This window comes from Microtus pennsylvanicus, chromosome 7 (genome assembly GCF_037038515.1).
Source record: "Microtus pennsylvanicus isolate mMicPen1 chromosome 7, mMicPen1.hap1, whole genome shotgun sequence".
Lineage (NCBI taxonomy): Eukaryota > Metazoa > Chordata > Mammalia > Rodentia > Cricetidae > Microtus > Microtus pennsylvanicus.
This window is the reverse complement of record NC_134585.1, coordinates 113,164,049-113,177,153: the sequence shown is the minus strand read 5'-3', so window position 1 is coordinate 113,177,153 and position 13,105 is coordinate 113,164,049. Positions and strand designations below refer to the sequence as shown.

General features: G+C 50.9%; 1 protein-coding gene across 2 annotated transcripts in view; it reads left to right on the top strand.

Moving 5' to 3' along the window:
* Igsf3 (immunoglobulin superfamily member 3) overlaps positions 1-12,493 on the top strand; it is a 94,081-nt gene extending 81,588 nt beyond the window's left edge. For both annotated transcript variants that reach the window (XM_075981782.1, XM_075981781.1), the window contains 4 exons: positions 1,675-2,085; positions 4,534-4,941; positions 7,328-7,801; positions 9,490-12,493. In XM_075981782.1, the coding sequence (XP_075837897.1) occupies positions 1,675-2,085; positions 4,534-4,941; positions 7,328-7,801; positions 9,490-9,740 (1,544 nt within the window). In that variant the 3' untranslated portion in view covers positions 9,741-12,493. The remainder of the gene's footprint in view (positions 1-1,674; positions 2,086-4,533; positions 4,942-7,327; positions 7,802-9,489) is intronic.
* The last annotated feature ends 612 nt before the right edge of the window (positions 12,494-13,105 follow it).

Genomic DNA, 13,105 nt, shown 5'->3' with positions numbered 1-13,105 from the left:
TTGATGAAAGGAGAAAGTGGAAGACTGGAGGAAATAGAGGGCACTAGAGTGTGGGGCCATAGCCCATCTTGGTGTTGCTCCATGGCTCGAGGTCTGTGTGTGAATTCATAGGTCCTTCATGAGGAGAAAGTCCACCTCGGCAACACAGGACAGATCTTCAGAGGTGCTTCTGTAGGAATGGTGTTGGGTGCGGACCTGCTGCCTTCTCGCCACAGCCTCAAATTCGTCCTGAACCCATCTGTGTGTTACCCGACACACAGAGGAGCAGTCTATGGCGGTCAAAGCTCTCCTTCCTTACACATGAGACTCAGGAGTTCCAGGGTCACAACCAGGGGCCCAGCCCACACCTGGACAGTTTCTGTGCCTTCCAGCTGCAGGACTCCGGCCTTAAGGAAACGGGATGCGCAGCCTGGCCTGGAGATGGGCCTGGCTAGTCAGCAGCGGCCCCGGCTGTCCCCTCGCTGTGGGACCTGTACCGTACCCTGTTTCCCTCAACTGGCAGAGTGGTCCAGAACCGGGGTGAAGACAGGAGTGGGGTGACTCCTGCTTCCATGATCAGCCTACTAAGAGAATTGCTTTCTCCTTTCTTGTTTTTGTTGTATTTTTTTCGGTTTTAATAGGAAGGTTTTTTAGGTTGGTAGGGAAAAGCAGAAGCAAGTGTAATGATGCCCAGGGGAAGAGTCTCCAGTTATCATCCTAAGATACATTTGACTAGAGTTGGGCTTCTTGGCCCTTAAAGGTGAACTTTGTCTCCATTATTGAGCATGGATATCTGAAGTTGGCCACCCCTATTGCTTCTGGATTGTGATGGTGAGGGTAGTGAGGCTGGTGCCCAGTCTGCTCTGTCCATTGCTCTTCTCATCAAGCCTCCCATAACTGTTGGTTGCCACATCTCCAGCATCCCAGCAAACATTGAGGGAGGGCTCTCTGCTTTCCTAAGCCTACACTGCTAGGCTCTGGGGTGCAGAAATGAGGAATTCCACCAGCAGTTAGCACTGTGAATCTGAGACTGTCCCATTCTCAGGGGTCCTCAGCTTTTTACAGCCTAGTGCGACAGTGGGTGGTGGAGAATACCAGCTGTCTGGATGGAAAAGCTCGATCTCTGTTCCTGGGAACTCGGGGAGAGGCGAGATGGGGGGTGCAGGGACAGCCTGGGTATCAGAAGGCAGCAAAGGAGGAAACACCGTGCCTGTTGGGATGGGAGGCAGAAAAGTCAAGAGATTGAATGGAAAGAAGAGTCTGGCAGGGAGGTGGCAGAAAAGACAGAACAACAGGGAGTGGCCAGAGCTCAGGGTAAAGGGTGGGTTGCGGGAGCTGGGGCGTGAGTCCTAGGAGATGAGTCAAGACAGGCAAGGGCCAAGTTCTGAGGGGGCTTCGTGCTGGCCAAGTGACTTTCTGCTATGAATTCTCCCGCAGTTGGGAGCCAATAAACTTTTAAAGCAAGGTCAAGTTATTGTCAGATTGGCATCTTGGCTGGGGGCGAGCAGTGGTGCAAGGACAATGGACAGGGCACAGGAGGTGACAGGAGATGGGTGGACTGACACTGGGTGAAGGATGTTACTTCATGGAATATTTCCTGTTGGGCAGACCCAGCCTCCCAGCCTGGAAGTGAGCTTGGGACGGGCCTCGTTTCCATGGCTGGGTCGGTTCTAAGTTGCCCTCTTCCCTTCACAGTGACAAAGCTGCAGGTGAGCAAGTCCAAGAGAACCCTCACCCTGGTGGAAAACCGGCCCATTCAGCTGAACTGCTCAGTCAAATCCCAGACCAGCCAGAACTCCCACTTCGCTGTGCTGTGGTACGTCCACAAGCCCTCGGACGCAGACGGCAAGCTTATCCTCAAGACCACGCACAGCTCGGCCTTCGAGTACGGAACCTACGCCGAGGAGGAGGGCCTGCGAGGCCGGCTGCAGTTCGAGAGGCATGCGTCAGGCGGCCTGTTCAGCCTCACTGTGCAGAGAGCCGAGGTCAGCGACAGCGGGAGCTACTACTGCCACGTGGAGGAATGGCTGCTGAGCCCCAACTATGCCTGGTACAAGCTGGCCGAGGAGGTTTCAGGGCGCACAGAGGTCACCGTGAAGCAGCCAGGTAAGAATGGAGTGTGTGGCCCTCAGGCCTGTGGCTTTCCTACAGAGACTAGGGCCTAGGGAGCTCTGTGCCCCACCATGCATGCGCATAGGCATGCTTGTTGGCTGTGTCTCCCAGTAGATGAAGCCTCCTGAATGAGTGCAGGGATTTGTTTCTTCATCAGACTCCCAGCAAAGCAGTGGGACCAGGGGCAGAAGTCCAGCTGTGGCCTGATTCATGCTGGATGCAAGGACACCATTCCCTTCCTTTCCCTGAGGATGCTGTGTTCTGGGATCCCTCTGGCCACACAGTGACAGTTGCTCTGGTGCATAAAGCAGGAAGTCCGTCTGTGAGGTGCTTTCTGTGGCCGTCATGTCACCACATCCTGTCTGCCTGCCGGACCACGTTATGAACTCAAGCTGCACTCCTGCCTCAGCCTCCCAAGTAGCCGTGGTTACAGCTATGCTGCGGTGTGTCCCTAGGGCAGCCTTCTGAGAGCTGATTGACAGCGGCTCTCAGGCCCGCCAGAGTTCTTGCTGTCTCAGTTAGGATAACATTATTTTTGCCCCTGTGACCCCTACCTCCCAAGGTCTCTTTTCTAGTCACCAATCTTTTTTCCTTTCTTTCTTTCATTTGATGCCAAGAAGGTCTTCTTGGGTCCTAAACATATTGGAGGAGTTTCTCCACCTAAAGCTGCTGCCGAGCTAAGTGACAATGCCAGGGGTCACAAGGGTCCCGTTGGCAAGCACAGTGACGTCTCTCTATAGTGAACTCAGTACAGAAAGCTCACAGGGTGCTGACTATGACTATTTTTGCTTTTTCAGTTGATTTTATGGTTTGTGTCCTCATCTCTTTCTTTCTCTGTTTCTTGTCCCCTTCTCTTTTCTCCTGATAAGGAAGCATACATTACTGAGCCTTTGCAGAGACTCACGATGGAAAGCATCATAGTCTTGCAACTCAGATATAGTGCCAGCATTAACATCTCATACATATATTTTAGCCAAGCTATTTAAAAATAGAACCATTTTGTTTTTTAGCCTTTTATTTGCAACAGCAATCTTCTATGTGGCACAAAACATTTAGACAACACTGAAGCATAGAGAATGAGCGAGTCAGGTCTCCTCTTTATAAATCACTCTGGGGAGCTGGTCCCAAGGCTCTTTTGTTTAGCATCTTCTGGTACAGAGGGGTTTGTAAGGGTCTTTGTGAAGTTTCAAGGATGCTATCAGCAAGAGCCATGGTTCGTACACTTCTTCCACATAAGGAAGCCTTTTCTGCAGCTGTTTACAGCTCCCAGTCTCATCAGTACCATCTTTTCTGTGCTGATGTCATGTTGTTCTCTCTCCACCTTGAAAAAGAAGCCATTTGGAGGCCCATTGTCTGTGCATATTAAACTGGGTGTTCCTTGCCAGTTCCTTTATGGTTCTGGCTCTCTGCATAGTCCATCTATCATGTGGTCAGACTTAAAAGTTTTTTGCTAACACAGGCTTGGTGGTAAGGGCCTATAATCCTGGGTTTTTAGGCAGCTGAGGCAGGAGGATCCCCAGTTCTAGGCCTGCTAGTCTATAGAAGCTCAAGGCCAGCATGGGCAACTTAGTGAAACAGTTTTCCATGGGTTGGTGATTGTCTACTGCTGTTCTACTGCTGAGAGGAGACACCATGACCAAGGCAACATATAAAAGAAAGCATTTGATTGGGGGGCTGGCTTACAGTTTCAGAGGGTGAGTCTTTGTTCATCATGGTGAGGAACATGGCTGCGGGCATGCGGCTGGAGCAGTGGCTCCCAACTACTGCTGATCTGATCTGATCTGAGCCACAAACCCCAGGCATAAACAGAGAGAGAGAGAGACAGAGAGAGACAGAGAGAGAGAATGAGAATGGTGTAGCCTTTTAAAACCTCAGAGCCCACACCCAGTGACAGACCTGCTCCAGCAAGAACACACCTGCTCCAGTAAGAACACACCTCCTAATCCTTCTCAAATAGTTCTACCAACTGGGAACCAAGCATTCAAATAAGTAAGACTATGGGGCCATTCTCATTCATAGCACCGCAGTGATATTTCAGTAGTACAGTACATGCATAGCATGTGCAGGACCCTGGGTTCAACTTCGCGTTTATCGCTGCTGGGAGGGGGCTCTCACTCTGCCCACGCCTGCCCCTTCTCTTGCTAACTGCCTCTTCTGTCAACCACGCACTTTGGAGTCTCTGCCGTTAGTCCTTTCTTGCTTATTTCTCCTCCTCCAAACATCGAAACCTCTTAGGGAAGGGTTCTGAACCAGAGACAGCTGTTGCTGAGCAGTGGATTCCCACACAGCCAAGGATCCAACACACTTAGAGTGCCATGTTTGAAAAGCATGCATGGGATGCCCTCCTGTGCTCCAGGGCCACCTGTTCAGCTGCCCTCTCGAGGGTGCTGTGCACTGCCTGCTGTCATGTCACCGTTACCGTGTCTCTTTCTCCCTGTTCAGACAGCCGCCTGAAGCTCAGCCAAGCCCAGGGGAACCTGTCCATCCTGGAAACCCGGCAGATCCAGCTGGAGTGCGTGGTCCTGAACCGTACCAGCATGACCTCCCAGCTCATGGTGGAATGGTTTGTGTGGAAGCCCAACCACCCAGAGCGAGAAGTAGTGGCCCACCTGAGCCGGGATGCTACCTTCCACTATGGTGAACAGGCCGCCAAAAATAACCTGAAGGGGCGGCTGCACCTGGAGAGCCCTTCTTCCGGCGTGTATAGGCTCTTCATCCAGAATGTGGCGGTCCAGGACAGTGGGACCTACAGCTGCCGAGTGGAGGAGTGGCTGCCCAGCCCCAGTGGTGTGTGGTATAAACGGGCTGAAGATACAGCTGGGCAGACAGTCGTCACCGTCATGCGACCTGGTAAGGCCCCTACCCTTCCGTGTTTCCGTGTTAAGAATATTTTGGATGCGTGTATAGGCACTTATCTCTTCTCTGTGACCAAATGCCCAACAAGAGGCAACTTAAGGGAGGAAGGGTTGGTTTGATAGACGGGCCCATCATGGGGGGACATTGAGTATGAGGCAGCTGGTCACATGACATCCAGTTAGGAAGCAGAGAGATGTGGGTGCTGCTGCTTAGCCGGCTTGCTCCCTTCCCTCCTTTTCCTCACCAGGACCCCAGCTCGTAGGGTGGTGCTGCCCACATTCGGAGTGGGTGTGTCATCCCTTCTCGATGACCCTCTCTGGAAATGCCCTCCTAGACATTCTCAAAGGTGGTGTCTCCTACGTGATTCCAAATACAGTCGAGTAAAGGGTAGCTGTTACAGTCCTTAAGAAATGATCCGCAGGGCCTGGAGAGATGGCTCAGCAGTTAGCAGCACTGGCTGCTCTTCCAGAGGACCCGGGTTCCATTCTCAGCAGCTCACAGCTGTCTATAACTCCAGTTCCAGGGGACCCAACAGCCTTACACAAGCAATGCACATAAAATAAAAATAAATAAATCCTTTTATTAAAAAAGGAAGAAATTGTTTGCATATGAACATTTGTATTGTACACTTGTATTCTAAATTCTCTTAACTTGTTTTTCCTGTGAACGGGAACTTGCACGTCAGGCTTTCTCCTCAGGTGATTAGATTTCTTAATTAGAGTCAAAGCCAGCAGTTAATTATTCTAGATCATAAGACTATGTTCCTTTTAAAGCATACATTCAGATCGGAACAGGTGGTTAGTATGACAGAGACCTTGAAACACTGGCCGTGCGTTCAGAAGTTGTGCCGGTGGGTTTTCAGTAGGAAAGCCTGGCTTCTTTAAGCAGAAAGCAGCAAGGACCTCCAGCCGCCACTCTCACTTCCAATCATCCCACTGGCACTAATGACTTTTCCATGTGGCCTTTTGTTCCTCTTGTCTCTATTGCCATTTCTAAAGTGTGTAAACGCATATAATTACTGGGTGTAATTATTGTTACATTTAACACATAATTAAGACTGAGATGTGCAGCATCCCCATGCCTCCCGTAGCACCGCAACACCACTGAGCCTTATCAGCAAAGAGTCAACCATCCCTTGAGGACATGGCATGGAACTGAACTTGCGACCTGTCGGTGTAAACACCTAGCCTTATATCTTCCTGGCATCTTGATGTGCACTCCCGCGGTCCTTGTAGCATTGCAGGCTCCTCTCCTTGTGTCACATCTGATTTGAGCTGGAGTTGGAGTAGTCAGCAGCTGTGCTGTGTGCCATGCTGTCTCAGGGGAGGGCAGTGGTTGACTTCATCTGCGCTTGTCCCTGCTGGAGGAGAAATCCCCTTCGTGTTTTCTTTTTCTGTGTACTTATTTGGCTGTTTTGTGGCTGCTGCTGCTGCTGCTGCTACCTTGCCTGGAGGCTGGTGCTTCTCTTTCCCTGGAAGTAAAGTGTAGGGAACAGGGAACGGCAGCTGGACACACTTCCCCAGCTCCTACCCATTTGGCTGATCACTGGGGGAGCCCCCCATGGAGTGGGCGGAGACAAACATTTATGGAGAACCAGCTAGGTCCCTGCCAGTTAGAATGATGTCTAGTCTTCCTGGTAGATTCTCTAACAAGGAAAATGAGCCTGAAGGAATTTTCTGCACAGCTGAGAGCAGACAGAGTGGATGCAGGTTTATGTCCTGCTGCAGTCGTGATCCCAGTGTGGTCCCTAAGCCTGAGACCCTATACACAGTCTAGAGTCCCCCTCCATCTTCCCTCCTTCCTGTCCTCCCTTTCCCTTGTTCATTTATGCATTTATTTAATTAATTTTCTCATGGGGGTGGTGAGACAAGGTCTCACTATGTAACCCTGGAGAATTCTTAGACCAGGCTGGCCTTGAACTTACAGAGATCTGCCTGTTGTTGCTTCCCAAGTGCTGGGATTAAAGATGTGTGCCACCATACCATAAAAGAAAAGTTTTTAGATTTAAAAATTTTATTCTATGTATATGAGTAGTGTGTGTGTGTGTGTGTGTGTGCCTGGTACCTGCAGAGGGCAGCAGAAGGGTCTCCTGGAACTGGAATTAAAGATGGTTGTAGGCCACTATGTAGCTGCTAGAAATTGGGCCCCAGTCCTCCACAAGAGCATCAAGTGTTCTTAACCACAGAGCTATCTCCCCAGCATCAACACCACCATCCCCCCCCCACCCAATTCGCCTGCAAACCCTTGGCATCTGGCTTATTGACTTGGGTTTTAGGGCAGCTTGAACTCAGTTCTGTGTAGCAAGCCCTTTCAGCTCTGAGCCACCTTCCTGGGGAAGTAAATCAGCCTTTTTCCCTTCTCTGTTCTTGTCCCTCCCCAGATGCCGCGCTGCAGGTGGACACAGTGGTCCCCAATGCTACCGTGTCTGAGAAGGCAGCTTTCCAGCTGGACTGCAGCATCCTGTCTCGATCAAGCCAGGACTCCCGCTTTGCCGTGGCCTGGTATTCTCTAAGGACTAAAGGTGGAGGAAGAAGGGGCAGCCTTGGTATTGAGGACCAAGAGGAGGAGGCGGTATCAGAAGAAGAGGATGGTGAAGACCCGACAGAGAGGATGGTCCTGCTAAGCGTGGGACCTGATGCTGTCTTTGGTCCTGAAGGCAGCCCCTGGGAGGGCAGGCTGCGCTTCCAGAGACTCTCGCCCCTGCTGTACCGGCTCACGGTGCTTGAGGCGAGCCCCCACGACACAGGCAACTACTCCTGCCGTGTGGAAGAGTGGCTGCCCAGCCCTCAGAAGGAATGGTACCGGTTAACCGAGGAGGAGTCAGCTCCCATTGGCATCCGGGTTTTGGACACAAGTGAGTTTCCCCAGTTACAAAAGAGGGTGTCCCTGTTGTCCTTGCAAGGTTTGGAAAGTGAAAAAGCTTGGTTGTGGGTTAATAAGCACTTTTCCTCACTGCTATGGGCACTTACTAGTAGGGTTTGAGATGTGGAAGAATTTGACACACTAGCCCACATTGCTGACTGACCCTTAGTTACCCATGCAAAAAAAAAAAAACAGGGCTAGGAATTAAAATGATGACATACCACGTGGCTTGTGTGATCAGTCTGACCTCGACCTGAGTCAGTGCAATCTCACTGCACGCATGTCTTGCTTGGTGTTTCTGTTACACATTAGAATGCCAAGTCAGCCTGCAGTGACTTAGCGAGTGTTTCCAGACTACAGGAGGGAGGGAGGGAAGAGGGGAAGCTGTCAATCATGCCTTCCCTCATGTCCCCGGGTCACTTTTATTCTGGAATCTTAGGGGTGGGTGTCACAGATTTTGTCTGGTCACTGAGACCAGCCTAGAAGGACAGAGCCGGGTAGTTTGGAGAGACACAACAGCAGCCTATCACCTCAAATGGGTCCTGAACACGGTCTCCTTCCTGTAAGGGCCTTTCACTCCAAACAGAGACTAGAGGAAATGCTTGTTTGATTGCCTGTTTGTCAAAATGTAGAGTGGATCAGGCCGAGCATGGTGTTTGCTCCAGTAGAATCGGCTTAGAGTTCAGAAACCGAAGAAATCTCAAGTTTTCAACCTCTTTTCAAATCAGTTTGCTCATCCTGTCTTCTGTCATCTTGATTTGAGGTTCAGGCTGCTCGGAAATCTCTGCCCGTATCACTTCCTGTTGACCTCATGTTACGTGAAACTGAAGCTTTTATGGGTTGAGAGTGGTTGGCCACCAGTAACTTGATAGAAATTTGCAAACTATTAAGTGTAAGCGCGTGCTGACTTAGTTCTGATGGTGTGCAACTGTCTGACAGAAGGGAAATGGAGAGAGCCTGAAGCGATGTGCACCAGTGTCAGAAATGAGAGTGGCGAGGCCACGCTTGACCTGCTCTGTGGATCCCTGTAATAAGCTTCGTGAACACAGGGCTCACTGGGAGACCGGCTGCCTGCCAAGGGCTAATAGTTACCGTGCAGCCTGACCTGGTATCAGGGCTTTCGCTTCATTCTCTACGGTGTATGCTGTAAGCCCACCTTGTGCAGGCAGACACTGGACACTGTCCATGGCCCACACTGACATGCGAGTAGAGAGTGTTAAGCAAGTAAGTGTCTTTCCGGTACGGTTGCTCCTTGAAGCAAGCAGGCAGGCAGGCAGGCAGGGAGTGTGCTAGATTCCCCGAGAGAGGCGTCTACAGTAGAACTGGGCACAGAAGGACCTGGTAGATACCTGCTTACCACAAAGGGGGGGGTGAGGATGAATGGGGGTCAGCTTCTCTGACACCCCAGACATCGAGTTCCCGGTCGGTCCATAAGATCAACTTTAGTGTAAGACTTTCCCAGTAGAAATGGAAACACTGTATCATTTGAACTGAAGGGGAACAAATGGCTGGGGTGTTGTGAGAGACTTAACAAGGAAAAGTCTCCCGGCCACTGGAGGCAGGGGGAGGGCTAGGAGAGCGTGTGGAAGCGCTCCATAGGGCAGGTGACCTCTCCTCTCAGGAGCGGGAAGCAGTTCCATCCAGCCCTAGCTCCCCCTGACAGTTCTTGCTGCCTTCCAGGTTCCACGCTGCAGTCGCTCATCTGCTCCAACGATGCGCTCTTCTACTTTGTCTTCTTCTACCCCTTCCCCATCTTCGGCATCCTCATCATCACCATTCTGCTGGTGCGCTTCAAAAGCCGGAACTCCAGCAAGAACTCAGAGGGCAAGAACGGGGTGCCCCTGCTGTGGATCAAGGAGCCGCACCTCAACTACTCCCCGACTTGCCTGGAGCCCCCTGTGCTCAGCATCCATCCTGGAGCCATAGACTAAGGGAGGTGACCCCCAGCAGACGTTGCCCATGGCAGGGTCGGGTCAGAGGAGCCCTGTGGGCTTTTCCTCATTGCTTCATGCTCTGTGATTGGACAGGCGACGGCACCCGAACTCTGCGGTTTCCCTGCAGGAACCAGTCAGACCTGGAGTGTGTTGGAAGATCCTGGTCACAGAGATGACTGCCTCCAGGTGGCAGTTCTGGTAGCTCTTTGCACCCAACATCCTGGGTTTCTAGTTTTTGGTTTTGGTACCGTCGTGCGTAGCTCCAGGTGCCGCATCTACTCGCCAGTCTGTCTCGTGTTTTGAGATCGGTGCTACGGGGTTTCCTGTTCTGTGTAATGTACTCTTTTAAGCCCCTTTGGTCCTCTCCGTGTGGATCTCACAGTGTTGTGGAAGGGTTTCTCTCACAACCGAAAAGCAAGAGGAAGATGACTTTATAGTAACAAGAAATCTCTTCCAAGACATTTTTGTTTTTGCACATTTGAAAATGCCACCCGTGGATCAAAATACACCCAAACATTTTTTTTTTTTTACTTTCTTAGCAAGACTTGAAAAATATGTGTAGCGTGGGCCCAATTTGTATCTTATCTTTTCCCTCAGCTGGAGTTGTTGGAAACACTTTATAGTCAAGATGAAAGCATTGAATTTTGCTTCAAAGAACTGCGCATGTGCAGAAGAAACCCTGCGGAACCCCGTTAGGATTAGATGGTGTCCAGCGAGCCAATCTGCCAACAGGGGCGAAAGGGGATCTGGTCCTTGCCAAAAAAAAAAAAAGGCAAACCAGCCTGAAGGATGGGTGCAGCGTTCCAGATGGTGGCGCCTGGTTTCCGAGGGTTGCCCTGAGCATACATACCTACTATTGTAGTGACCAAAGCCAGTGATTAGGGAGGGAGGAAAGAAGGCTTGTCGTTGGCAAGCTCAGTCTCCTGACTGAGGAGGTAGCTTTCATCTGCAGGTGCTTTGCCAAATCTTCAAGGGGACGGGTCCAGTGAACCCGAAAGGGACTGCCTGAGTGGAGCGCTGTGGTCAGAGTGGCGGTTGTGTGTGGCCCCATGGAGGGTGCTGAGCTGTATCACACTGAGCTTGGGAGAATGGAGGGGTACGGGGGTGTCCCTAGAGCCTGCTGGAGAGGCTGGAGGAATTCTCACCTCTCTCTGTCTTCCTTCCAGACGATGAGGTCTTCCTTATCCGTCACTGCTCTCCCCAAATCTCACTGCTGTGGGGATTTTGTCCATTTGTCCTAGGAGAGGACCAGGATCAATTTCTTGTGATCTTTGCTGTCTCCTAGTCTCAACAGACAAGGGAACACAGTGTTGAGTCAGGGGTTATCCCTTTGCTTTGTTGGAATGTGTGTGTGGTTTTAGGGTGTGTGTGTGTGTGTGTGTGTGTGGTTTAGGTTGAATGGGTGTGTGTAGGTGTGTATGCGCGTGCACGCGTGCTCAGGTTCTCTGGTTATGCTGGTGGCTTTTAATTTTCAGCCCACAAATCCGAAATCCACTGCCCCCCCCCAGGCCAGATGCTTAGCTGCTCTACAGCCTCAGCATTAATCTCGAATCCTGCCTTTTGCTCACTCTGAAGACCTTGTGAAGCCCCCACCCCCGCTCTCCCCCATCTTCACCAGCCATACCTTCCCATGGGAATTTGCATCCTGAGTCCCAAGATAGAGAGCCCAGTGGAAAAAGCTGCCCAAGACTGTGGAAGTAAATCTAACGAGAATAAGCAAACATGGAAGCTCCAGGAGTTCCAGGCCTCTGGGCCCTGTGGTTACAGGTCCTTCAAGGGATCTACTGGGTGTGGGCTGCTTGCAGGGTGGCAGAGGAGAAGAGGGGAAGCAAGACAAACCTTCCTCTCCCCTCCTGCTCTAGTTCTCTGAGAGCTGTCCAGGCACCTTAATTCCTCGGGTGCCTACCCTGCTGGTTCTCATTTATGCTGCATCAACAAACAGAGGGACCAAACTGGCTCAGTCAGGAAGAAAGAATGTCTTTTGTTCTGTTCCTTCATTTCATGGGTGTGGGCTCTTGGTGGGTAGTTGCTGACTCCCGGCTTTTAGGCTGAGTCAACGAGGGAAGATTGACTCCGCCACTGGATGGGGAGACGCCAGAGGGCTGGCCTGGATTAAAGTTTCTGATGGGCTCTTTCGCCGCGGAAAACTGATGCTTCACGTAAATATGCAAAACGGTTGCAGGACGTTCGAGGGAACAAAGAAACCAATGTCAGTATTTTAACAACTGCTTTGTGTGTTTGTGTATGTTCTGGGAGCTGGGGATGCAATCAAAATTGAACTCTGAGCTTTCTATGAAAAACAAACAAGCAAAAACCACAGGGCTTCTCTGTGGCTGGTTCCATGGACGTGTGTTGTCAGCTGAATGGTGATGGTGCCCTCCAGTGGCTGGATGACCTCGCTGCACATTGTGTGCTGGGCTTTGGTCTCCTGAGTTCAGAGAGAAAAGGACTCCATAGGGACTCCTGACACCTGTCCTGTCCACTGTGCTAGGCCTGTCCCAGGACACTCTATGACCACACCCTCTCTCACCAGGGTGTTTCTGTAGCAAGTTTTCATATTCGTTTCAAACAATGGTTTCTCTGCGTTCATTGTTGGAGAGGGATGGGTTGAAAAGACTATCCGTGCATGAAGTAGAGAGCTGTTGGTTTGTTTCAGTTTTTTTTTTTTTAAAGGAAAAACTATTTGTAAGCCGCTGCACTAAGACATTTTATATACACTGCAGAGACTGTAGTAAATTATGTTGACAATACGCTGTTTACATTTTCTGGAGTCCGATGCCCTTCTGCCCCTCACTGAACCTCCGGCTGTGGGACTGTGCTCGGTGGGTGGCCTGGAGTTCCGCCCTTGGCACTGATGTACCAGATTCGAATTTTACAAGCTGTAGCTTTTCTATGCATGCCCTCGCCCAGCCTAAATTATGTTTTTGTACAAATGATAAAAAAAAAATCTTTCTCAAGATCCTTTTGCCACATGCTGAAGTGTATTACAACTCTACGCCTACCCCGTTAAGACCGCTGCCCCAGGAGCTGTGACACGGAGGAGCCAGAAGCTGACATTGGGAGGGGTTATGTGACTCGTTTTCCTTTGGTGGGAAATTTAGGGTAAGAGGACACTGATGCAGAGAACCTGCCGGCTCACTAGGGCCTCTGCAGCAGACCCCACCGTCCCGTCTCAAGCCCCGTTAGTGTTCGTGAATGGAAGTAGGCATTTTCCCGGGTAGACATAAGGCAGGGAGCTGGACAGTCTCAGACAGTGAGACTGAGCACCAGTTACTGTGTGTGGCCGACAGGCAGCTCGAAGTCCTGGGATAGTGTAGGCCTGGCAGGGGTCACACCTTGTTGGGTCTTTACAGTTCACCGAA